The following is a 27,278-nucleotide window of genomic DNA, read 5'->3' as shown; positions in this document are numbered from 1 at the left end:
AGCTGCACGAGCTAAAGTCTCTGCTGCCGTTAAATGAGTTATATGAGGTGAGGTTTGAGGAGGATGAGAACTGGGTGCGAGCTGGGTATGAATCGGAACTAAATCCGCGTTCTGGAATGCATCAGAACCAATACATGCATCACTGCTCTTGATCGTTTTTAAAACCCATGGCGGTATAAACATATGGAAGGGAAGTCAGTCCTTTCTTGGAAGCTGTTTTTTAAACGCAACGACTTGAACGAGCCGGTGACAATTGTCTGGGAAGAAAAACTAAAAGTGCTGCGATGGTATGCACCGTGTTCAGCATAGTTATAGAACACTCACCCCAGTGTCCTTTTTGTTTTTATACCGGCAAGAGTCAATGACAAGTAATTATATTTCACGTTAGATGATTACAATTTCATTCTTCAGAGAATGTAATTTTGTTGAGTCCACGCTCTGGTTCTCCGTGTTGCTGCTTAATCGAGGCACCGTTGACCTGTTCGGCTGCCTTGAGATGTGGACGAGGATGGAGATTTAAAGGCCAAGACATCGGGCGCGCGTATTTACGCATGGCCCCTTGCTCTCGTGTAGCAAGAGTTTTGCCTTTCAAAAGGTACGGCCGCTTTCAGGGAGCTTTCAGCATTATTTTTCAATCTATTCCATACCCCCACGCCCCTACACGTAGACACAAAACACGGCACCTGTTGGTTCAAGGGGGTGAGTAATCATTCAGAAAATAGAGGATTTCTATTAATGCCTTGTTTACCGCTCACTGCCAAGTGCACGCGCATGACACACCCTCAGTCCCAACCCAACCTCTGGGCAATTTTTAGAAAGTATTTGTGTTTACGTTCAGAAATAGTACTGCAGTGCGTTGTATTCATGTTATGAGTTTTGTTCCTTCTGTGACGCCCCGTCTAGCTCAGTGCCCGGGTATGTTTCGATTTCAGGTAGGAAATTGAGAGTGTCACTGCGTTGATAAGCAGGGTTGCGATGTAACCTCGGCAACACTACCCACAAGGACTCTGCCATGATGGCTTTAAACTTACGCTGTATTTAATTCAGCCTCATTGATCTGTTCTCCATAGGTTCTCCCTTTGACAGTTAAATACAGTATTGGTTTCGAGGAGTGAAAAGACTGTTTCTCCAAACAGTGGAATGATGTTAGTTTTAAATTGCTTTACATGCGCTTCGACGCGTGGATACGCGTGTTGCAGTGGGTGTCGCAATAATCGGTCATCAGGTGGGAGCGCTAGCCTCTACCTCACGACGTTTACGCCGACTCGTGCAACGAACGACAAAGTCCACCCCAAGGGTAACGTTATAAGTGTAATTCGAAATAAAACCACAAGGAAAAATAATTACACACGAAAACAGAAAATAAAACAGATAAGGAGGTGGTGTTAAGGGATCTGGGTCTGTTTCACACACACCCGATGTTCAAACAGAAGTTTTGTGTGAGAAATAAACATTTATTGTGGGTTATGAACCTGTGTGATCAATGTTAAATTACCTAATGCTGGCATATGGTAGAGCTGGGAAGCGTCGTTCCTCATGCAGACTGAGCACATGTTCACTAGTCAACGTCGTTTCTTCTCCAGAAATTAACCTCCAGAGAGAAGTAATAAAAGTATATAATCAAATTAATAACGTCTCTTCACAATAGAGGCTCCTCAATACGTCGTTCAGAGATTACAGACCATTTAATTGTTGTTGTTTCAAGGGGGAAATACAAATCTGCACCACACAGTGATAATGATTGAGCTTTGTGACTCTAGCAATCAAAGCCGTGGTACCGAGCACTGGTCCTCTAAATAGCCACACGATGCCACAGGAGGCCCACTAAACAGAATTTAGTAACGCATGACACTTCTCAGGCCGGACGTTTTTTGAGATGTCATTCTGTCTAATAGCTGATTGTCGTCGTGGCCAGTTGGGGATGCGGATTTTCGTTCAATAAATGGATGTTGTTAAGAAGCGAAGAATCGATTTTAAATCAAAACCAAAGTTTCTCCACTGACTACCAGCGCATTCAATAGCCCCATTGAGCATTTTGGTTGTATTGTAGTTGCACAATACGTTAAAAATCCGGTCAAATTTAAGTTGTTTGATGGAAATGTGTCGGTTGGTTGGTGGATTTGCAAGGTGTTACCCAGAGGCAGGTGGGCTCCCCCTTTAAGTTGGCTTCTGCTTAAGGTTTCTTCCTTTTAGTAATGGGAGTTTTTCCTTGCCACTGTTGCCGTAAGCTTGCTCTTGGTGGTTCAGGCCCGGGGTCTCTGTTAAACTGTCAATCTCTTTTGTGACAAACTGTCAGTAAACGCACAGCTAAAAGAAATTGAATGAAATAGAATATATGATGATTGAAAATGGCTTTATCTGCATGAATGACAACGTTATAGTCTCGATGCAATGTGATGGTCTTCTTGAAACGTTGACATGGAGTCAAATACAAGTGGAAAATAATTTTTTAACATAAGAATGAAAACGCCATGGTTTTATAACGTTAGAGTAGGCCTAACGTTGCAGTCCGACAGTGAGATGGATTCACGTGCATATTGAAAATGAAACAATTTTAAACGTTTTGGCAGCCTCATTACAATGCTGTCGACGCCATGGCATTAGAATATTGCCTTGGCCAGCTTTAAAAGTCATGCTAACACACACATACTCCAACAGAAAGTGAACGTTGCGTTACAGCAACAGAAACCCAATGCAGCTTCATTGGTATAATTCTCCCGTAGATTGTAAATCCACGTTTTAACGTAGTAAACACAACGTCTGTCAAATGCCATAGGCTGACAGCTTGTAACCACCTATTTTTCACGAGGAATCCAAATCCACATTTTCTGATTCCTGGTGTTTCGGGTTAGACACTGCTCCGCCGATGTACGTGTTTCCTGTACTTAAATGTGTTTCAAAGTTTTGCGTGTTTTAAGGTTTTGAACGTCAGTATGAAAGATTCCATCTCTGCCAATTTAACATACCCCATACAAACCCAGTTCGAGAGAGATAGCATGTGCACACTTTGAACAAAATAGATGAGCTGCAGGTCAAGTGGAAGTCCAACTGTGTAGGCCTATCAACACCCAGACGCAACATCTGCACACCATAAAATTACTTGCATCCGTCTGTGTATCGGATGTTTTCTTGTACTGTATTCATAATGTCGCTTCCTGAACAAACGATCTGTTAGCGACAACTACAAATTCGTAACATCCACCGCATTTGTCTTGACTGATTGTGTGGGCTACAGTTCCTGGACTGTATCATCGTTAATCCTTGCAGTTCGGCCCATGTGTCGCAGCATATCTCGAAATCTCAGAAACAGGAGCTTGAAATGTGAGTTCAGATTTCATTTGTCATGTGCCTCCGTGTTCACGCCGTTTCCTGACTCCCCCACACCAGCACGAGAAGGGCCGCATTTCAGGATGTGGCAGATTCCGTAGCGTCTGATTGCCTCGTTATAATCGCGTCTGAAGTGTTAAAAGAGATACACTAATTAAACTAGATCCAACTTTTAAGTGAAACTTTACCTTCTTGGTCTTATCAAAATGAATATACCAATTGAACATCAGAATTAATGTTAGTTTAAATTTATATTAAAGGGAATAAGCTACACACCCCTAAGTAATTGTATCTTAAAATTCAGGAATAAAAGTATAAACATTGAACATTGAATTAATATTCATTCGATTATGTATCTGTAAGCGCTATATGTAAGAAATGCTATATTAATAAATTGATAAGATGAATCTGCTCTGTATCACTGATATGTAGGCTACCATTTTGTGTCCATTTCCTCCCTGGTGGTATAACGCATAGCCGCATGGTAAATGAAAACTGTGCGTCATATTATAATGCATACATTGGGAATTCGTACACATACTATTGTTTCTGGGATGTTTGATTAGTAGCCGCACACAGGGGTCAAATTTAGCCCTCTGGTTTACATGTGGAAAATGCACTGCCACAAATTCCGGCAGACATTGGTGATTCGCAAGGACAAGGATGTTTCTCTGATGTTGTAAAGTCTCACCTGTGACAAGTTCTAGACAATGCTCTCAAAAACTTGTGTGAGACGGTATAGCCGCATAGCTTCAAATAAGTATGGTTAACATTCCAGATAAACCTTTTAATGACGTTATTTCATTGTTTGCATTTGACAGCGAGACAGCACATTTTTAAGTACGATGGTGCACTGTCTACATACAAGCGTTGTGGCATCCTGTAATATCTGGTCAAATGTGAAACACAAAGGGAAAAAAACATTAAAAAACGTTAACAGATGTTGGAGTGGAGATGTCTGCAAAGATAGATCATTCAAATTATTTCAGGCCAATATGAAGTATTGCCACTAGATGGCACTACATTGGACTACTCTTGGCTACCTTTTTAAAAATAATTACTTTAGTACTTTTTCAAAAGATTGCGGCAAAGTGCAGATTTCTCAACACAACTACCCAAAATGCTCACTGCAACAGCACAAGGCTTTAAGAGGTAAAAAAAAAAAAAAGAATAAGAGTTTTATTCAAATCTGTTAAGCGCATCTTCGGGGTGGTATTGTGCTTAATAAATTCATTAGAATGCACCCGCATCTGCAATGATATGTATTTTAATGTCCCTGAAATAAATGGGTTCTCCTTGTGATTTCTTCCGCACAGCAGTCCCTTGTGACTGACAGACGTGTTTTTGCTAATGTAATTGCGTGAAAATGTACAGACAACACTTCACTTCAGAAATCTTATGTAAAAGTTGTTATGTAACTTACCTGTGGGGTAATACATAAATCGTAAGAATATGCAAGCTTCTTAGTCTCATTGTACAACTTCTTTGTATTGTTTTTGTTGTGTTGTGTGTGCATACATGTGTGAAATGTGTGTGGTTACACATTTGCTGAAGGCTGTGTATATGTCTTAAAGAAACAACACGCTCTTTCTAAATTCCTGACAGTAAATGCCTTTAATTGAGAGAAAGACAGATGGAGAGAGGGGGAGAGAAGGAGAAGAGAAGTGCTGCAGGTGAAGGATACTTGTTTGTTTTCAAGTTTCTCGCTCTTTTCTCCTGCATTTATTTTTACACTGAAAGAATCAAGGTCCTCTCCCCACTTCCAGAAAAAAGGAGCTAATCTGTTGCTTAGCAACGTCTCCCACTCTCACACTGGAAGAAGCAGAGGAAACAAAGGCAAGGGTGGAGGGTGAGTGGAGGAGAGGGATGGAGGGATGCAGAGGGGAGGAGAGGTAAGGAGAGAGTCATATGGTGGAGGAGAAGGGGTCTGCGTCGGAAGAGATGACGGACAGAAACTGATGGAAATGGAGGAGCTGAATTAGGGTGCAATGAGATAAGAATGTAGAAAACACAGTGTAGAGAGCTTTCCTTTTTTAAAAGTCTGTGTGTGGATCTGTATATTTCATGTTACATTGAAGAGGTGTTTCAGAGGTTTGTGCGTGTGTGTGTGTGTGTGTGTGTACTTTATGTTCATTACAGATATTTGTGTCTTTAGATATTTGATATTCATTGCAGAGAGGTGTGTGTGTGTGTGTGTGTGTGTGTGTGTGTGTGTATGTGTGAGCGCTCGCATTCTGCACGCACATGCATATGTACTTTCAGTAGAGCTTTGATTGTGTGTGTGTTTCTGCTTGCACTTGCTTGTTGTAATGGAGGTCATAAAGCCCCTTTAGCCCACATGTGATCAGTGTTCCTACAGTCTCCTAAGGTACAGACACTGTGTTGCACAGAGTCACTGCAGCAGCCAGGGGACCAAATGTCCAAATGCTTGACCACACATCCTTTGTGCAACTCAATACAATATCAATAATGTGATAAGGCAATAGAATGTGTAAATCCTCATAAAATATGTTTTGTGTATATATGTGCATATTTAATTTACTGTGTGTGTTTGTGTGTGTATGTGTTTGTGTGAATGTGAATGTGGATTGTGTGTTCACTGTATTGATACGTGTTTGTGCATGCGTGTGTATGTGTGTGTGTGAATGTTGATTGTGTGTTCCCTGCATTGATTTGATGCATGTGTATGTGTGTTATACAATCCACATATATCCACAGATACATAACACATGTTTCTGGGTAAGGAGAAGAGACGCCCCCACCCCTGTTTCTCTCCTTCTGTTTGTGTTGTTTCCAGAGCGTGCAGCCTTGTCCTTTCAGATGGAGGCTATTTTTAGCAGCAGGAGCGAGACGCAGGGAACAGTTGGAGTCCGCTGCTGGTGTGTCTCTAGCTGTCTCTCCTCTCCTCTGCCTCTCCTCCACAGCTGAGCTCCACATGTTTCATGCACACATTTACTTCAGAGACCCCCCCCCCCCCCCCCCCCATGTAATGCAGCCTTTTACAACCCATGTAATCTGGTTAGTGGTTAATGTCTGAACTTCCAAAGTGAATGCCCTGGCGAGTCCACTTGCTTGGGAATTAGATGGCCCATTTGACCAAATGTTGTTCTCAAACCAGAAAGCACCAGTATAGAAACATAGACTTTGTCCCGACCATTTTGAACTTGGATGTGAGCAGTTAAGGTGCTACAGTTTTGGTGAAAACTAGATCAGAAAGTTGGAACACCAGCTCATGCCACTGTTATCATGACACAGTTATTGTGCCACCATTTCTGTAGATTTCTTGGAAGAAAGGATTAGAAAATTATATATAAATGCATGAGCTATTTGGATCTAGATTCACTATTTGTAACGGTTTGTTACTATGATTACTATGATTTATTACCATGATGATGATCTGATTATTTTTTGAAGGAGCTGGTCCTACGTACCTTTTGCAAAATGTATTAATAATCTCATATGCAGATTGCTCAGCTGGTAACAGTGCCATGACCTTGTGAAATTTAGCACAAGCCCTGTAAAGTTAGTCTCTTTTTCTCTTGCTGTCCCTCCTTCTCGCACTCTCTTTCAACAATCTTCCCCTCTGTAAGCTGAAAGTTGGTACTGAGGCAGGGTTGCCATGGTGATGCAACGTGTGAATTGTGTGATGTCATCACAGAGCTTTTCACCTTGCACTCTTTTGTGGATCCTCATTTTGCCCGTATTGCATTCTGCACCTTTCATTCTAAACTTGCTTCATGGAAAAGACAAAGCACATTTTGTCTCTGGAGGTCTCAAATATGTTCTAGCTTCCTCCTGTTCTGATGAAGGCACCAGTGAAATACATCCACCATTACTCCCTTATTGTTGCAAGCATGAACGTTAACATTTATTCATAATTGTTATTTTGTTGTCAACATTAACAAATTTCAGATTTCATCCTTTTAATTCCCTTTGCAAAATTTGTGGTATCGCTCTAAAAAGCCTCAGAGTGGCGTTCAGATACTTTAGATTGTTTTTCCATCCAAATGACTTTGGTTTTAAACTGTTGAAAAGGCTTTCATATGGCAAGATGAAGAAGTTTTACCTATGTGGTGTAATGTATTTGTGTCTTTATTGGTGTGTGTGTGTGTGTGTGTTATATTTGTTTGCCATCAGAGTAATGCAGTGTTTAAATGACCAAGCAGAAGAGGAGGATAAGGGACTGTTAAATCACTGATAGAACAAAGCACAGAAGGAATGAGCAGAGAGCAATAAAATGAGAGAGAAAGAGGAAGAGACAAAAGCACAGGGGTGCTGGTATTTTTGCTCCAGGCAACATAATATCATTCACAACTTTCAAGCACATTTTCCCTTCCTCTCTCTTTCTCTTCCTCTCCCAACATCTCACACAAACACACACACACGCACGCACACGCACATGCACACACGCACGCACACACACACACACACACACACTAAGGAGGGTAGGAGGTGGAGAAAGAGGGAGTTTACTAACAACTTTCTATCAGTCTAGAAGTCTAGAATTGTTGTGTGTGTGTGTGGGTTTTTTTTTAACAAAATGGGCTTAATTTCTTCTCCAAATGTTGTTGAAGTCTTTATCAGTGCCCAGCAGAATCCTGTCGGGACCATAGATATATAACTACAGTAACTAATCTAGTCATGTCTATATCCATGGTCAGGGATGATGCTTCCATTGGGTGTGCCTGTGTCCTGGTTTTGGGCAGTTTTGGGCCTGATTGTGATGGCCTCTCTGTCCTCAGGTGAACAGTCTGTTTGTCCCTTCTTTCCCTTCCCTTTTCTCCTCTTCCTTCTCTATTTTATCCCTTCCCTTTCCTTACAAAATAATAAATATTAAAGTAGGTTGAGGTTCTAATGGCCCTGAACACTGGAATGATTCGGGGGCTGAATCTGTAGTGGGTTAAACTATATTGTCTTGTAACAAGGGCCCTTTTGTTCATTTGTTAAATCACTGATTCCATTATTCACCTTGTTTTCTTATGCCACAAGTTGCCCTTCACCGGACGAAAGCCTGAGACACATCCACACACAACCATTGGCACCAATGATGGAAAATGGTGTAACTGAAAAAAAAATCAGATTTGAGACTGTCTCTCTCTTTCTCTATCTCTGTTTAGTGCTTTTTGATTGAATGAATGAAACCAGTCAGATATCAGGCTTTCCTGTTTCCTCTCCTCTCCTCTCATACTCTGTCTTCTTCACATGTTTAAATCCTACTCTTTACTACTCTACTACAAAGACGACCACCATCCCCATCCCTGCGGTTTTCTGCGGGTTTCACGGGGCCCAGCTCTCCACGCTGTCTCGCTGTCTCTTTCTCTTTGCAACATCCTCACCGTCACAAGGGAGGTCCTCCCCTGACCCGTGAGTCCCTGGAGAAGCTGTCTGATTGGTCCGTGGGCGGAGCCACCATCTGTTCAAATTGAGGTGGGGGGTGGGGTCAGATCTGCTGTGGCGCTTGGAGGTACAGCAGCAGCGATGCCAACGTGGCACTTTTGTAGCTAGAAGGTTTTTAGATTATTAGGACTCTGTAAGCACCTCTTCTTTCCTGACAGCACCAACCAGACAGTTAAAGTTACACAGATATACTTTTTCCTTCTGTGTACACCACACATGTGCTGTTGTTTTGTCATTTGTATTGCAGGTGTGGTTTCATGTTGTGTACAGCTGTAGCTGCACAGGGTAGAAGTCAAACAAGTGCACAAGTAAATCATGATATACAAAGGTTGTTGTCAAACCTTTAACATATGACATACATACAGTATGATGACATTGTGTTGTATAGTCTGATGCTTTCAAACACTGAAGTGAGGTCCATCTAGAGAGATGTGGTGAGAAATAGTCGACAGCACTCTATATGGTAGGGTGATGCCGGAGGGGGCGGGATGGTGGGGCGGTGGGGCTCTCACAGTTTATTTGGCTGCTGTTGGTCCTCTGTGCTGTTTCCCACAGCCTGGGAGGCTTGGGGACCTGGGGCAGCAGCAGCCTCACGGTCAAACACCTGCCCGTCTGACACTGGATGCTAATCAGCCCAGGGGCTGCCGGATGCCTTCATCAGGCCTGTTACAGAGACAGGGGAGAGGAGACTTGTATGTTTTGAACACTTTGGCCTGCCTGTCTTTGCAGTGTCATTCTCTGAGTTGGGAGGAACTAACAGCCCTGTTCAACACCTGGGCTAAGTCAACAAAACAAGAGATTTTGAAGCACAGGTGAGCTCTAACAGGTAACTTTCTCCTCAAATTAGCAAATGCCTGTGTAAACTTCAGAATTTTCTGTATAAAAAGTCAAAAGCCATCAGCAACTTTATGTTATATATCTGTCCATCAGAGAAGATGTGTCATCAACAACACCACATTGCAGTAAAAAAGTGTAATTTATTCACTGAAGCAGCTTGCTTCACACATGCACAGACTGGACAGCCACTAGCCGTTGTCTTGGAAACAGACCTATGTCCTTGTGTAGACATCCTTGCATACTGTTCAGCTCAAGTGTTTTCAGTTGGTGTGGAGGAGGGCATGCAAGCCGTTAATTTCACACTTTCTGAATTGGTCATTTTTCATTCGACAACAACAACAACACTAACCATCTTTGAGGGGGAGAGTGAAAGTGAGAGAATTTTGGAGAGTAAAATTTTTTTTTTTTTTTGATGCAGGGTCAAAGGCTGCCAGATTTGCTCTGCACCATTGGTGCTCTGTCTCTGATGGATTTTTTATCTTTATTTCCTGATCCTACTACAGAAAATGGTACTATCACAGCAGAGGTTGCTTTAGATCCCAGATCTATTATTCCCAAACCTCTCATTTTAACCATGCTTGGTCGCTCTGAAGTTGAAGTTGAACTTTGTCAGTCATGTTATGTAGCATGAAATGTATCATCTTTGTGTAGAGTAAAACATTATATCCATAAGATTAAAAAATGACCATACAACAAACACCATTCATCATAAACCACAGCAGTCTGCCGCTCCATTCACTCAAACCTCATCTCTTAAACCTCTCATTTGAGAGCCATAGAAATGCATGCGCTAGAAATGAGAATCTAAACCAGATCGTATGTTTTTGGGTGGGCTCATCACTCCTGCTCTGATGAAGACCACTCATTAAGATGAAGTGGGCAGACCCCTGTCTGTACATTTTGCTCCGTGTAGACTCTGCTGTTTGCGTAGGTGTGCGGTGTGCCAGTTCTTTGTGACTCTTCTTGTTCCAGCTTTGCTGTGGTGCAGTGCAGTGGTTGCCAGGGCCACAGCTTCGCTGTCTCTGTGAGTGGCAACATGCCTGCAAATTGAATAAAGCGCTTTCTTTTGAAAAGAGAGATTGACAAAGAAAGAGGAGATCATAAAGATCTCATCTCAAGGGCACAGCTGGGGTGTAGTTGGGAACCAATAACACTCTGGTCACAGTTGTAGTACGCTACTGCAGTTTTGGTGATGTTAGAACCCCCAGCACAAGATGTGCTTATCACAGTTTTTTGTCAACAGCAAAGTGATAAAAGCTAAATAGTGTATGGCTGGAGGTCACAGTGGGACATGCCCAATCCTGTCTATGCGATCTGATTCTGCCCTCATCCTTCTACTACAGCACTCTATAACTCGCCACACCTTCCAGGCACACCCAGCCCCCGTTTTGGAGGGTTCACCTATCAATCACTGTAAACAGTGTATTCCACTGATGGGGATGGGGAGCGAGAATCTCACCTGGTTGGCTGGTTTGGAAGGGGAACAAACCTGAACATTCAGTTTGTGCCCACATTACACATTTACTAATGTTTGTGTGTGTGTGTGTGTGTGTGTGTGTGTGTGTGTGTGTGTGTGTGTGTGTGTGTGTGTGTGTGTGTGTGTGTGTGTGTATGTGTATGTGTGTGTGTGTGTGTGTCCCCGTATGTGCATCTTAGAAATTGTATACACACAGTTTTGTGTCTTCAGGCACACACAGACACCCTCACACACACACACACACCCTCACAGTTTATTGGTCTGGTTCATGCAGTGCTGGGTTCATGGCAGTGATGAGGTTTTCGTCTTGTAAGCGGGAGAAGTTTGGGCATCTATTACACTGTGCTGCCATTACTGCGATCCCCAAGTGCAAGCACAAGTCTTATGGGAAGACAGCTGGACTGATAGACAGGCAGACAGACCGAGGTTTTAGAGTCCAGCTCATGTCTCCTCTTTCCACCGCTCCTCCCTGCCTCATACCTTTGCAAGAGTTTTTCCATCTTTTTTTTAACTTTTTTTAGACATTCTTTCAACACCAGCTCTTTGTGTCTGTCCACCCACGCATCCATAGCAACAACGCTTCTGTATCTTAGTAACAACATTTACGCACTGAGAGAGAAATGAGGAGTGGGGGGGAGAGGGGGGTACTTCTCAAAGATACAATGACAGCAGTGGAGGTCAGGAACATTAGCAGCATGTACTGCTAATATTCAGAAGAGAGAATCAGTTGTGCAATCACTCTACCTTACAGGGGGAAGGAAGGAGAGAGATGGAGAAGAAACATTGGTCTCTTCCTGAAATCTGGTGTTGGGGTATAAGTTTATTAAATTTGTTTTCCCATAACCATAATGATGTCTAATATCCACAATCACATACTGTTATACCACAAGCAGGCTGATTACATACAAGAAAACAACCCCTCAGTTAGTGTGACATTCTGGGGCAAACATGGTTGCGGCTTTGGTGTAAATGTAGGTTTGGTTTGGGAAGATGTGGGTGGAGTTTGGGCAAATACAGGAGGAGGTTTGGGTGTAGATGTGGATCAGGATTGGGGAAGATGTAGGTGGGATTTGGAGCAGAAGTAGGTGGAGTTTGGGGGTAGATGTGGGTTGGACATCGGCACTGACATTCATTTTACATGGTTAATGGTGTCCCATTTGTGCAACATTTAATACCACTTTATTAGATGCACTGTGTAAGACATTCTGGACTAGAGCATCTGCTAAACGACAATGAATGTGTAATGACAATAACGTAAGGGGCAGATGTGGGTGGGGTTTTGGGGAAGATATAGGTGGGGTTTGGAGCAGATGTGGTTTGGGGTTAGGGTAGATTTGCATAGTACCTCCAGTACTTTCTGGAATGAATATTTGTGTACAATCTGACTTTGTTTTCTGTGATCCTATCAAGAATAAATTTTATTCATTATTCATTATAACATTTTAAAAGCATTTCAGCAGAAAAAAGGTTCTAATACACATATTTATTTCATCATGATTTTTGTGTCTGTTGTATCAGAGGTATAAATAAATTTGGTGTGCACCGTGTACATACATAGAGTACCCGTCTATTTACACATCTCCTGGTCTCCCACTCCTGTTTCTGTTCTGATGTAAACCTCCTTATTCATGTCATCCTCTCTTGCATTCATTAACTTGTTCTGCCACTCTGCCATTAACGCCCTAATGTAACAGTGCAGATGGACGAGGGGGAAGAGCGGCACTTCACCCACCCACCCTCAGCCGCTGCATCCCCCAGCTGAAAGTACACAAACACTCCTGCTCAGAGGAATAAACCCTGTGACACTAGCACAGCTAAACGGTGAAACATTGACTCCTTATAGTTTTTTGCTTGTGTTGTACTCTGCCTCACTTGTAAGTCGCTTCAGATAAAAGCGTCTGCCAAATGTATTAATGTGAATGTAAATGCAAATAATTGACCATGAGCTGTTTAGCTGCACACTATAATTAATTGTTATGCCTCATAAGTGGTTATATGTGAAATACCTTGGGGTGCAATAACACTGACTTTTTTTTTAGTTATGCTGTGATTATTGTATGATTACTTAACGCTTTCATTATAGTTGCACTTGTTCTATGTCAACCACACGGTGCTTGGTGTTGTAGCAAAGAGAGATGCATTAACATGTTTGTTCAAATCATATACACTTCTATTGCTGGTTTGTAAGTCACTCTGGATAAGAACATCTGCGACATGACTAAGTGTAAATGGATATATTCAGTGCAGAGAGAGAGGATACTTGTACTCTGTGTGTGTCTGAGGGAGGGAGTGAGAGGGAGAGTGGAGGATGGTTGTGTGTACGTGTGAATGATTGTGTGTGTGTGTGTGTGTGTGTGTGTGTTTGAAAATGAGTGAGTGACAGAAATAGAGGGGAGGGGGGCTCTGTGACAAACATACGGTGATGGTAGAGCAAACACTTTGTGCAGCTCTGAAGGGAAGAGCTCATTTGTTTGACTGACATCTGTAAGGGGACACAGTAACTCACAGATTTGTCCTGAGGTCCCCTGACACATTATGCCAGGAGAGATTCAAACCTTCAGACCCACAGCCACATTGTGAGAGCTAGGATTCAGCCCCACAATGGTTTGGTGTCATGCACAATATTTTCAACACTGTTCTGCACTGCTGCCACACCTAAAGTCTAGATATGCCAGATACTGCACAAAAGTGAAGTGATTAGTTAAAAAAAATGTTCTTGTTGTAGATATATTCTTTCCCAAAGCACTGACCCCACATCATATTCACATTGTGGCTGGTGTCAGGATTAGGTTTCTTGAACTAATCCTGGGTGAGCCGTTGGGAGTTGTGAGCACCAAGGAATTCTTTATGGTGTCAACCTTCCCATACAGTTATTGTCTGTGTCAACCAAAAACCCGCTCAATTACTATACCAATCAAATTCTGCCCCTGGCAGACTCCAACAACCATACCTTCCCACCCGCTTCCAAGTGCTACCTGCCCCCCAACAGCCAATCCTTCCACTAATCGAAACCTAATGTGGCGATTGCAGTGTGGTATGGTGGTATTGGTAAGGAGCAGGGCTTGTAACCGAAAGGTTGCTGTATCAATTCCCTGCTTGGGGCACTGCTGTTGTACCTTTGGGCAAGGTACAACAGCCTCAAGGTACATCAGTAGATATCCAGCAGCATAAATGGATAAAATAGTAACCTATGTAAGTTGCTCTGGATAAGAGCGTCTACTAAATGACAGTAATGTTATGACCCAGAAAATGAATAAAGGTGAATAAAGATGGAAATGATCCAGGTTCAGTGCACGGGGGTGGAATCTTCTTGCAGCCAGCCTCCTACTGCCACACCCTGTGCACCAAGCGGGCCCAAGAATGAGCTCATACCTGCTGCAGGGGCCAGAGAGAAATGCCCACAGAGCCGGCCTCACCCCCTCACCTCTCTCTCTCTTACACACATGCACATAGGCACAAACACACACACTCTATCACACACACACAAGTACATATACACACGTATGCACACACACACATGTACACACACACTCTTGCGTGCGAGCACACACACACACACACACACACACACACACAGATTTTCCTCGCCCACTCACTTCTCTCTGTGCCCTGTGTTCCAGTGTAGTGAGGTCATCTCTGTCTCGGGGCCAGAGGGAAATGCCCGCTGCTCAGAGTCTTGTTTCATAAGTGTGTTAAAATGTGCTCAGAGAGTCCGAGAAACTGCTTGTTTTAATGAAACCGTACAAAAATGAAACAACTATTGGACAAAACCTTCAACAACTATTGGACAAATCAATCAAAAACATTCCCACAGAAAGAAGTGTTGAGATCCCATTTCCCCACAGAAAATATTCATTACTTTTGGACAATTTGAATAATTTTGTCGGTTTTGTCTGGACAGTACATAAAACCCTTCCATAAAAGATCCACTTTTAAAACGTTACATTCAACTCTTGAGGAGCATGCGAGGGTTCAGTGATTAATTAGGTTACAAAACCAGCCACCGGACTCCGTTGTTGCGCTATTTCAGTCATCTCCGTCTCCGTCCTGATTCTGTGTGATAGTGCCACCATGTGGACATTCTTAAGTACTGCGGTTGGACTGTCCCAGTGATGGTTATGTAAAGTAGTGACTCACACCCCCAGCGCCCCCTCCACGTCTGTGGACAGGAGCCAGATGCAGTGTAGGAGACAGCCAATGAAATTCAGGGATTTTTTTCCTCCTCTTTTTTTGCCTCAGGGGTTGCCTTCCAGCACATTAAACAAGGAGCCCCCATATTTCCAAAAACTGAAATGAAGACTCATGATACAGACACACACATACAGTATTTGGCACTGTTGCAGTTATAAAAAGCAGCAGCATTATAATGCAGTAATTCTTTATTGTCATCTCAGCAGTCTTTCACTTCCATTAAGAAGTGCAGATCAGTATCAAGGAATAAGTATTTCCTTATTCTCTGAAAATGTGAGTGTGTTCGTCCTCCAATTCACGCTCCTGGGCAGGTCTTTCAGTCGTCACACGAGTAGCACCGTACGCAGAGATTAACAGAACAAAAAGTGAGAGAGCAAGAGAGACAGAGCGAGGCAGGGAAAGAACAGAGTGGTCCAAACAGGGCCACGGCAGGAGGTAGGGCTACGGTCTGAGCTCTGCCTTTGACTCGGAACTCTCTGCAACCAAAGGCCTCACACCAGGACACAGATGTCAAGTTTCTGCTCTGTGCATATGACCTGGTTCTGCTGCCTCCAGCAGAAGGAGGGCGTGAGCTGAACCTGGCTTCGCTGCAGGAGTGCTGCCAGAATCAGGCCCTGGCTGTAATTTTAAAAGACAAACCAAAATCACAGCCTTCAAAAAAAAAAAAAGAAGCACTGTAAGTAATAGAGAGGGCCCTACAAAAGAGTATATTTACACAAAATAAGCATATATGTGCAAAGTGAATCCTCCCAGTCAGCACAAGCACACTACATGTGGACTAAGTATTGATTGTGTTATGTTGCTCATCTAAAGCAATGCAACCGACAACGCAACATTCCAATAAAGCAAAAGTGAATCTAAGAGAGAGAGAGACAGAGGGAGAGGGAGGGAGAGAGGGAGAGAGAGAGAGAGAGAGAGAGAGAGAGAGAGAGAGGGAGGGAGGGAGGGAGGGAGAGAGAGAGAGAGAGGGAGAGAGAGAGAGAGAGAGAGAGGGAGAGAGGGAGGGAGAGAGGGAGAGAGGGAGAGAGAGAGAAAGAGAGAGAGAGAGAGAGAGAGAGAGAGAGAGAGAGAAAGGGGGATAAGACACAAAAGACCAGAGGAGACAAGGAATGAAGAAAAATGACACACCCACATAAAATCTTTTTTCTTTTATTTCATTTTAGTAATATTTCCTGAATCAAAAACTGTTCAGCATTTAAAAAATACCTCAGATCCAAAAATGGTGAGGAGAATTTGAATGATTAGTGGGATTTATGTAGTGAAGGAAGGAAATAACTCAGAAAGGGATTAGGATAGGAGTGGTTACTGCGATGGAGGAATGAGAGTGAATAACATCAGTGCAAGGGAATGGAATGGTCATGTTATCAACTGGCACCCTACCACATACATAACACATAGACATGTAATTAGTCTCTAATGCTTAAGCGAGTAGTCATAATGTTGGTGTCTAATACACACATACAACATAGCGATAGCTTCTTTGTGTCTCCTGTAGCTTTTGCAACTGGTCACAACAGTGAAGAATAATAACCACTCAGCCCCTAATCACATATATACGGCATTGATACTTGTCTCAGATTTTTGGGTGAATAGTCACTGTGAATGCAGAGCCACTTTGTATATGTCTTTGGCCCTTTAAAGGAGCCCCATGTCCCTGTATCTGTAACACAATGTCATTTTTATTGGATGTAATGCTGTATCTCTCTCTCTCCCTCCCTCCCTGAAACGGCAATGTTGTGAGAATGTTGCCCACTGTCTCGGAGCACTGCTGGAAAAGGTTGTAGGAAGGTTTCGGGAAGAGGACAGTGAGTGAGAGAGAGAGAGAGAGAGAGAAGCGTGACGCGTGCAGTTCGCAGGTTGCTGACACCCCTCTCCCCTGCCGTCATCCGTTCTTCCTGTGAAGTGGAACTGGCCGTTCTCTGTCAGTGCATGGACAGTGCTAATGCGAGTCTGTGACTGTTTTGCAGGTGTTGGTCTCACGCTCTCATCCCTCACTCCCTTATCACTACAGATCTACCCTACATTTTCCCTCCTCAAGGCCAGGCCCCCCCTCTGACTCCCTCTGTCTCCATTGCTCCCTTTCTACCCCTTTCCTATCAATAACACTGCCTTCTTCTCTTCCCCCCCCCTCCCCGTCTCTGTCTCTCTCTCTCTCTCTCCTGTCTTCTCTCCCTCCCTCCTGTTCTCCCACTCTTTCTCTCTCTTTAGAAGGCATAAGGCCCCACATATACTGACAGGCGCAGAGCGGAGCTGGTCTGGTAGCTCATGAGCGGGTTGATTGAAATCATCTCCAGGTCCAGAACGTACTCCCTGGGTCCGGTGATGGCCCGGGCCAGAACCAGCATGGCGCTGATGTTGTTGATTTGCTGAGGGGATACAAAGGAAGTATTAGAAAAAGAAAAGAAAAACAGTGTACAAGATGAGTGACTGGAAGAGGATGAGCAGAACTATCTCCGCATGGGCCAGAACAATCCCTGTCCTTTCAACTCATCCACCCCACTACACAAATACTGATCTCCAGGTCAGTTTAATAAAGACATATCAAACGCTCTGGTGGAATATTCCACCATAGTGCACCCTGCCACCCCACGTCTGTCACTTCCTAGGCTGCTCCAGATGTTTTACGACTTAAATTTATTACATTTCAGGCGTTCTAAGCATTCCATCCTTATTCAGCCTTTCTGTGGCTGTATCTGAGCCCTGCAGACACTCCTAACCGGCTGCACCTGGAACCTGCTAATACAACTCCATCCCCAGGGCACACTGAGGGGGCATTCTAACATTCCCTCTCTAAACAGACGGGGAAAGATAGAGAGAGGAGAGAGGGGGGAGAGGAGAGAGAGAGGGAGAGACGAGACAGATGAAGAGAAGAGAGAGCAAGAGAGAGGGAGAGAGAGGAGAGAAAGAGAAAGAAGACAGTCGGGGAAAAAAAAGACAGGGAATCTGCAAGAGCGGGGGGTTGTGGAGAGGAGAGGGAGAGAAAGAGTGGATGACAGAAGAAGAGAGGGGGGACAGTTACTGTCACAGTCAGGGAGGGAAGAGATGGAGCTGAAATAAAGAACAGAATGATGGAGGGAAGAGAAGGAAGAGAGGAGAATTAGGTGCACTGTCCCTTAGAGAATGGCATTCCAATGGCATTACTGACATCTGATTGGCTAGTGCACAAAAGGGGGAGGGGCAGGCAGGAGGTAGGTGGCGGAATGACCACAGGGTGTGAGGGTGCTGAGTTTGACCATCTGCCTGAGTGTACAAAGTGTGATGGAACATTGGGAGGGGGCGTATTCTGATAAATACACATTAACAGTCCTGTTTTATTTTTTTGTGGCGTTCGTTGGGCGGCTCACCCGGATGTAGAAGTCTCCGTTCTCGTCACCGGAGCGGATGCGGAAGGTGTTGTAGGCCCCGGGGTAGACGCTGGTGGCCTGGATCTGGAAGATGTCGGAGGGGACGGAGCGGTCGGACGTGATGCTCATGTAACGGTGGACGATGGAGAAGGGAAGATCCCGACACGCAGGCTTCACCACGGGGCACACGCAGCGACTGGGGGAGGGGCGGAAAGAGCGGAGAGGGGCAAAGGATAGCAGGGGGAGGGGCAGGAGAAGAGCGGTTGGGGCAGTGTAAAGGAGGGGCAGGAGAAGAACGGTTGGGGCAGTGTAAAGGAGGGGCAGGAGAGGGAGGTGAAAGACACACCGTTAATAACTTAACGCTGCATAACTGTGGTGAGGGTGTATCGTGCAGCCCTCTTTCAGAGGGTGAAGGCTGCGCTCAACGCCGAATTTGCCACCGAGTCACGAGTGTTCTCTGGGGCACTGTGCCTATCTGTCTCTCTGCAACTCCAGCCCAAGAACTCCTGCCAGTGCAGGGAGTGAAAGAGACTTTATTCTTTGAGTCTGAAAGACAAAAAGTTATTATAGAACGGGAACTGAGGAGCCAAGAGAATGTCAGGAGTGATCCTTACCTTACAGTCTGTGCCAGTGAGAGATACAGCACTCGCACACACATGCAGAGTTATGCAAACAACGTGCGCACGCACGCACACACACACACACACACACACAACACACAGTCATGCAACAAACACACGCACACACACACAACACACACGCGCACACAACACACACGTGTGCACACTCACTCGTACACGCGTATGCACACACACACGCGCACACACACACACGCGCACACACACAGACACGTGTGCACCCTCACTCGCACGCGTGTGCGCACACACACACAGTCGTGCAACAAACGCACACAGTAATACAACACACGCGCGCACACACACACACACAGTCATGCAACAAACACACGCACACCACAGTAATCAGACTACTTTAAAGATGATCTAAGTAGACTGAGAGTGAGACAGACAGGTGGGTGGCTGGGTGTGTAGAGAAGTAAGTGCAGCTGTACTGATACTGATAACTTCCTGGGTACTCACTATACTAGTAAATCACAGCTAAGTACAGTTAGAAAACAAAATGTGTTTGTGTGTGTGTGAGTGTGTGCGTGTGTGTGTGTCTGTGTGTGTGTGTGTGTGTGTGTGTGTGTGTGTGTGTGTGTGTGAACGTCTGTCCGTGTATGCATGAGTGTCACTGTGTGTGAGTGTTTGTGCTACTCACTTGTCAGACACCTGTACATAAGGATCCAGACAGCGGTTGGTGTCAACACACTGATATCCCCCATGAATATTCACACAGGATTGTCCTTCGCCACACTGGTGTTCACCTGTCTCACACTCGTTCACATCTGGAGAAAGAGAGGAAGGGGGCGGAGACAGTGAGGGAGAAAGAGAGGCAGGGAGATTATCTGTCTGAAGTGATCAAAAGGAATGATGATGTTAATGGGGACAATAACATGACTAAAGGTGTATATGCGGGTGTGTTTTTTATGTGCTGGTTCCTCCTGTCATTAACATAGAGCAGCGGTCGAGTGTGTGTGTGTGTGCGTGTGTTTGGATGTGCATGCTTTATGGATTGTGTTTACAGTTTTACACTCTTGGCCATTAGTTGGAATCCTGGCTGAAACGCTGTATTTATGGCCCTGTAAAGTTATCACAGCCTGTAAAAATACATCAGTTTGTTTCCAAAGCAGTTTGCACTGCAAGTTACACTATTCGTCTGGGAAACTGTCACATACGACATGAATGATGAAGATGAGGAGGACAAAGATCAGAGGCACATGGTTACCCTGGCAGAGGCGTGACCCCAGCAGCTGGTACCCCTCGGGGCAAATGCAGGAGAACTTCCCTGGCTCATTTACACACTGGAACTGACACAGGTAACTGGAGTAGCTGCACTCATCAATGTCTGCAGAGAGAGCGAGAGGGAGAGAGCAGAGGGGAGTTAAAATGGCTTTGTAATTCCACTGGAAGCGCAGTGAAATGCGTGATGTCATCACCGGTGGACGTTCCCAGTGCTTCCTTTATATTAAGCATTGAAAAACAGGTTTCTTCTCTGTCATCATTTTTTTCCTGGATCAGCTCAGTGCACTAGACTGTTACCATAATGGGAATTGTCAATAAATAATACATTGAAATTCTGTACGTTTGCACAGATTTGTGCCACGGAACACGTTTATGTTTAAGCACTGAAATTACTGCAGCCCGTATATATCTAAACCTTCACCCAGTCCTGTCATTCTACACGAGTCTGCGAGCCTACATGCAAAGGACAGACAGTCAGGCAAGCGGACACACAGAAAGACAAAGTGTCAGACGGACAGACACACCAACTCCGTACGGATGGATGAAGAGGCAGACATCGCACAGGTGGACAGACAGAGAGACAAATACAGCACAGGTAGATGGAAAGACAGAGACAGATAGACTGACACCATAAAGATGGATGGACAGACAGAGACAGACACCACAGAGACAGACAGACAGACAGGTGGACGGACTGATTTACCATTGCATGTGAAGCCGTCGGGCCCAAGCTCGTAGCCCTGCTCGCAGCGGCAGAGGAAGGTGCCGTAGGTGTTATAACATCTCTGCTGACAGGGGGCGCCCATGTCACACTCATTCACATCTGGGGGAAGAGGAAGGGGTTACACACGCCTCACAAGGACACACCATACAGTCACCAGAGTTATTAAGAATGAAGTGTCACAGGGAAAGATTACAAATTCATCCATATAACAGAGAGAGAGAGAGAGAGAGCATGAAAATGTAACCTACAACTCTGCCAACACTCATATTGAGTTTGGCTCTAAACAGATAGGCAATTTACAGTCGGTGTGAGTTTTGGCTCGTTTCCGTTTTCAGTTGAGGCTTGTGCACTTTGTCTGTGTCGTGCTTTGGTATCAGTATCAGTTTAATGTGGGCAGATCAGAGTCTGTACATGTTAATGTGGGCAGAATTTGAGTGTAGATCAGAGTTTGTACATGTTAATGTGGGCAGAATTTGAGTGTAGATCAGAATTTGTACATTTTAATGTGGCAGAGTTTGAGTGTAGATCAGAATTTGTACATTCTAATGTGGCAGAGTTTGAGTGCAGAGCAGAATTTGTACATTTTAATGTGGGCAGAGTTTGAGTGTAGATCGGAGCTTGGACATTTTAATGTGGGTAGTCTGAGAACAGATCACACTTAATTTAATTTTGGTAGAGTTGAATGTGGATTTGAGTGTGTATTTTTGTGGGAGGGGTTTGACAGGATCTGAGCATGTGCATTACTGTGGGTGGAGTTTGTGAGAGGATCTGTGTGTGTGCGCATTATTGTAGGTGGAGTTTGTGAGAGGATCTGTGTGTGTGCGCATTATTGTAGGTGGAGTTTGTGAGAGGATCTGTGTGTGTGCACATTATTGTAGGTGGAGTTTGTGAGAGGATCTGTGTGTGTGCGCATTATTGTAGGTGGAGTTTGAGAGAGGATCTGAGTGTGTGCATTATTGTAGGTGGAGTTTGAGAGTGGATCTGAGTGTGTGCATTATTGTGGGAGGAGTTTGAGAGTGGATCTGAGTGTGTGCATTATTGTGGGAGGAGTTTGAGAGAGGATCTGTGCGTGTGCATTATTGTGGGAGGAGTCTGAGAGAGGATCTGAGTGTGTGCATTATTGTGGGCGGAGTTTAAGTGTGAATCTTACCAATGCAGGAACGGTTGTTTCCAGCCAACTGGAATCCAGGTTCACACTGGCAAGAGAAGGAGCCAGGGACGTTCACACATCGATGCTGGCAATACCTGTATCTGCACTCATCAATGTCTGACAGGGGACAGGGAGGGGGTGAGAGACAGGGAGGGAGGGGGAAGGGTGTCAGAGGAGCGAGAGGACAGAACACTTTGTCTTCCATTTTTCTTTGTGTTTTATTTCTTTCCGCACCTCCCCCCTCTTGCATTCGATTAGCTGCATTTTAACTGCTTAAGGTTTGTTGTGTTGCAGTTGAAAACATTACAATATAATATGTGTGTACGTATAGATGTGACGCTGTATAAATGTGATGCTGTAAGTAATGTTATAGGATCTTACCTACAGACACAAAGTCAAACACACTTACAGACAGAAAATATAACATATGCAGATTAAGACAGACAGACATAGGGACAGAGAGAGACAGTAATGAGTCACACAGGCAAATGCAGCATGAGACAGACAAACAGACACGGCAGCAGAAAGGATGCACACACAGACAGCTGCAGTGATGGAACAGACAGACACGCAGACAGGTGCAGCGATGTGTCAGACAGACAGACAGCAGCTGCAGCGATGTGTCGGACAGACAGACAGCAGCTGCAGCGATGTGTTGGACAGACAGACAGGTGCAGCGATGTGTCGGACAGACAGCAGCTGCAGCGATGTGTCAGACAGACAGCAGCTGCAGCGATGTGTCGGACAGACAGACAGCAGCTGCAGCGATGTGTTGGACAGACAGACAGGTGCAGCGAAGTGTCAGACAGACAGACAGACAGGTGCAGCGATGTGTCAGACAGACAGACAGCTGCAGTGATGTATCAGACAGACACACAGATAGGTGCAGTGAAGTGTCAGACAGACAGCAGCTGCAGCGATGTGTCGGACAGACAGACAGGTGCAGCGATGTGTCGGACAGACAGACAGGTGCAGCGAAGTGTCAGACAGACAGACAGCAGCTGCAGCGATGTGTCAGACAGACAGACAGCAGCTGCAGCGATGTGTCGGACAGACAGACAGGTGCAGCGATGTGTCAGACAGACAGCAGCTGCAGCGATGTGTCGGACAGACAGACAGGTGCAGCGAAGTGTCAGACAGACAGACAGACAGGTGCAGCGATGTGTCGGACAGACAGACAGGTGCAGCGAAGTGTCAGACAGACAGACAGACAGGTGCAGCGATGTGTCGGACAGACAGCAGCTGCAGCGATGTGTTGGACAGACAGACAGGTGCAGCGAAGTGTCAGACAGACAGACAGACAGGTGCAGCGATGTGTCGGACAGACAGCAGCTGCAGCGATGTGTTGGACAGACAGACAGGTGCAGCGAAGTGTCAGACAGACAGACAGACAGGTGCAGCGATGTGTTGGGCAGACAGACAGCTGCAGCGATGTGTCAGACAGACAGACAGCAGCTGCAGCGATGTGTCGGACAGACAGACAGGTGCAGCGATGTGTCGGACAGACAGACAGGTGCAGCGAAGTGTCAGACAGACAGACAGGTGCAGCGATGTGTCAGACAGACAGACAGCAGCTGCAGCGATGTGTCGGACAGACAGACAGGTGCAGCGATGTGTCAGACAGACAGACAGACAGGTGCAGCGAAGTGTCAGACAGACAGACAGCAGCTGCAGCGATGTGTCAGACAGACAGACAGCAGCTGCAGCGATGTGTCTGACAGACAGACAGCTGCAGCGAAGTGTCAGACAGACACACAGACAGGTGCAGCGATGTGTCGGACACACAGACAGCCGCAGCGATGTGTCGGACAGACAGACAGGTGCAGCGAAGTGTCAGACAGACACACAGACAGCTGCAGTGATGTGTCGGACAGACAGACAGGTGCAGTAATGCGACAGACGCAGCTGCAGTGGCAGGCGTGGGTGGGGCTGCTCTCACCGACGCACTCGGGGCCGATCTTGCTGTAGCCATCGGGACACTGGCAGGCGAAGGCGCCCACCGTGTTCACACACTGCTGGCTGGGCTGGCAGTCGTGCAGGTCCAGCTGACACTCGTCCACGTCTGGGCCACACGCGGGGGGACAGAGGCACAGACAGCGGAGGTGAGGCTTTAACCCGATGTCCCAGATCCACATGCTCATCAGCCATTTCACCCCTAATCGCTCAGCTGTAACCATGACAACACCCCCCACCATGCCCCCACATTCCTGAACTGTGACCCCCCCTCAATCACCATTTAAACTCTTCCCTCCCACACAGTGAAGACCCCCCCCCACCCCCCCGCCCCATGTCCCAGAGCGCAGTCCCCAGAACGCAGTCCCCAGAACACAGTCCCCTGTACAGTCTAAAACTGTCCCACTAATCCCTACATACACCTTCACAGAACACCCTTATCCTGTCTCCATCCAGGACCAGCCCACCCACCCCATAATACACACCACAGCTATTCTGAGTAAAACAGTGGGTGCTGATCCAGCATCAGTGCTGGAGGGAAGAATATATCTATTACTCACCCACACAGCTCTCCCCTTGTGCTTCGTATCCCATTGGACAGGGGTTGAAGGCCTCGTTGACCTCGACTGGAAGGACGTGCTCTGATTGGCTCACGGGCTCTGGGGCGGTGAGGACGGAGGCGGAGCGTGGGAGGCAGAGGTAGCCGCCGTAGTGGTTGAAGCACTTCATCTCTCCCTTGCATGCTTCCGGAATGGTCTCGCACTCATTTATGTCTGACCAAGAGACAGGGATGAGAGAGAGAGGGAATTATATATATTATTTGCCAGCTTTTTGCTGTCACTCTGATTATTATTGTTATTACATTTTACCATTACAGTACATTACTGAATTAGAATTGTTATCACAGTAATACTTTTGAAATATTTTTTTAAAGAAAGTGGCAAAAGAGAGAAAAAATAAGAGATAAAACATAATGTTTTGGTGGGAAAACAAGCTGAGCAGGTAATGGAGAAAGAGAGAAGGGGGAGAATGAAAAAAGACAATGAAACACTGGAGAAAGAGTGATTGAAAGGGTGAAAGGGAAGTGGAAGAAGGTATAATTTGATGCACTTATTTGGAAGTCGCTCTGGGTAAGATCGTCTGCTCAATGACGTAATGTAGTGTAACGTATAATTTGCCCTTTTTTCACCAGTCTGCTGTAAAAGTTGCAGCATTCTTATCGAAATGTTGCGAAACTGTTATTGAAATAACTGGTACTGTTTTGACAACATCTCTGTAACATTATGACAACGTCATTAAGGTACCAACCTTTACAGTGTTGAGACTCTGTGTCCCAATGGTAGCCATCTGTGCATTCCTGGAAGAGAGACAGACACATGTAGAGACATATACACACACACAAACACGCACTGAGGCATCAGGGTCTGACTGATATGCACAATTAACCCAATCATTTAGTAAGATTACTAAAAACACACAATTCCGAAAAATCATGTGTGAACGAAAAATATTGTCTCTTGGCAAAAGGGAGGTTTGAGAGAATTGCAGAGAGGTCAAGCTGGCAGGGAGAAAAAGAAGGAAGGAGCGGGAGACGAGAGCGAGACAGAAAGAAAGGCAGAGCGACTGCAGGAAAGAGGGGGGCATATAAAGAATTAGGAAAGGAGTTCCAGGAGCTCAGGAGACAGGGAAAGGGGAACGGGATGAGAGGGGAGAGAAAAGGAGAAGTGGAGGTGGGCAGACGCATGGAGGACACACTCTTACCGTGTACGTGTCATTTTCTGCGGGACTTTGAGAGACGACACAGGGAACGAGCCACAGACACACGCACACACAGAGCAGCACACACCCGCGCCGCATGTTCGGTCACTGACGCACACACACACACGCACGCGCGCGCACACAGGTACACAGACAGATGGACGGATGGACACGCTCACAGACTGCCTCTGCAGACAGTCAGCCAGACACACATACACACAGTGTAGGGCAGAGAGACAGACAGGTGGAGCAGAGGACTTTGCTGTTCAGCCTTGATGTTCGGTGTGGCACTGCAGAGTCTGCAAAAGAGAGAGAGAGAAAGAGAGAGAGAGATTTTTTTCCCACTTTTGTTTAGAATGGCAGAAGTTACACACACCTATTTTGTGCCAGATTTGCAAGAGTATACATTACATCCCCACTCGCACAGAATCACCACTCTTTCTGTCACCCTGTCACCCTGACACCACCAATTCTAGTGACAGGTTATTTATGAGCCAGTAATTTCTGAGCAACCCACTGTAACCCTGGAAATTACCATAGCCGCACTCATACGTCTGTCAGACCAGCACCATTCATTTCATCACAGCCCCGTCCACTTCACTGCGTTTGGCCAGAGCCAGCGCAACATGAACAAACTTCTCTTTATTCCATGACATGACGTACGCAAAAGACAACATGAAAATGTGCACGTAAGTCATTCAGAAAAAGGAGAGTGGTTCCAGTCTATAACGGTCTCAAAACATGTACTCCACGGTCTGCCACAAAAAACACCGCCCTAACTGAATCATCAGAAAAATCTCACCGCCCCATCCACTGTGCAGTCAAACACACCCAACCACTTCCTACCCACAATCCTTGGAGAAAGAAAGGGAGACAGAGGGAGGGAGAGAGGGGAGGAAAGACAGAAACCCTGTTGTAACATGGATACTGTACATTGTAAGGCCGTGTGAATTATATGCCAATTTGTTTTAACTTTTAAACAGAGGGACAGAGCCAAAGAAGGAGAGTGAGAGTGAGAGAGAGTGTGTGTGAGTGAAAGAGGGAGGGAGGGTGGGAGAGAGGGGGGCAGAATGCCTAACATTATTAGATGTTATAGTAGTATAGTACTGTAGCAGAGAACAAGGCAGCTATTGTAACTAGCTGTCTTCTTGTTTTCCTGCCTGTTTAACCCCACGGAATGCAACTCCTGTCAGAGCTGTGGAGCAAAATCAAGGCCCTACTCCCTCTAGTGGTCAAATATCGTTATTGTACAACAGCA

At 45.4% G+C, this 27,278-nt stretch overlaps 1 protein-coding gene across 1 annotated transcript; it reads right to left on the bottom strand.

Moving 5' to 3' along the window:
• Positions 1 to 16,479: 16,479 nt before the first annotated feature.
• On the bottom strand, positions 16,480 to 26,119 carry LOC118774700 (EGF-containing fibulin-like extracellular matrix protein 2). Its single transcript, XM_036524140.1, has 10 exons — positions 26,024 to 26,119; positions 25,571 to 25,619; positions 24,823 to 25,035; positions 24,249 to 24,371; positions 22,310 to 22,426; positions 21,139 to 21,258; positions 20,419 to 20,538; positions 19,852 to 19,978; positions 18,574 to 18,769; positions 16,480 to 17,595 (listed from the first exon to the last, which is right to left on the bottom strand). The coding sequence occupies exons 1-10, from the start codon at positions 26,117 to 26,119 to the stop codon at positions 17,434 to 17,436; spliced, it is 1,323 nt and encodes a 440-aa protein (XP_036380033.1). The 3' UTR covers positions 16,480 to 17,433.
• Positions 26,120 to 27,278: the final 1,159 nt, after the last annotated feature.

The sequence above is a fragment of the Megalops cyprinoides genome, chromosome 3 (assembly GCF_013368585.1).
Source record: "Megalops cyprinoides isolate fMegCyp1 chromosome 3, fMegCyp1.pri, whole genome shotgun sequence".
Classification (NCBI taxonomy): Eukaryota; Metazoa; Chordata; class Actinopteri; order Elopiformes; family Megalopidae; genus Megalops; species Megalops cyprinoides.
The sequence above is the reverse complement of the archived record's forward strand: the minus strand, read 5'-3'. Positions and strand labels throughout refer to the sequence as shown.

Bases quoted from the DNA above. Each gene is read 5' to 3' on its own strand.
- LOC118774700 (XM_036524140.1), bottom strand. From the start codon at position 26,119: ATGCGGCGCGGGTGTGTGCTGCTCTGTGTGTGCGTGTGTCTGTGGCTC. The intron at 25,620-26,023 runs GTAAGAGTGTGT...TCTCTCTTCCAG, and splicing joins CAGAAAATGACACGTACACG to GAATGCACAGATGGCTACCA. The intron at 19,979-20,418 runs GTAACCATGTGC...CTCTTTCTCCAG, and splicing joins GGGGTCACGCCTCTGCCAGG to ATGTGAACGAGTGTGAGACA.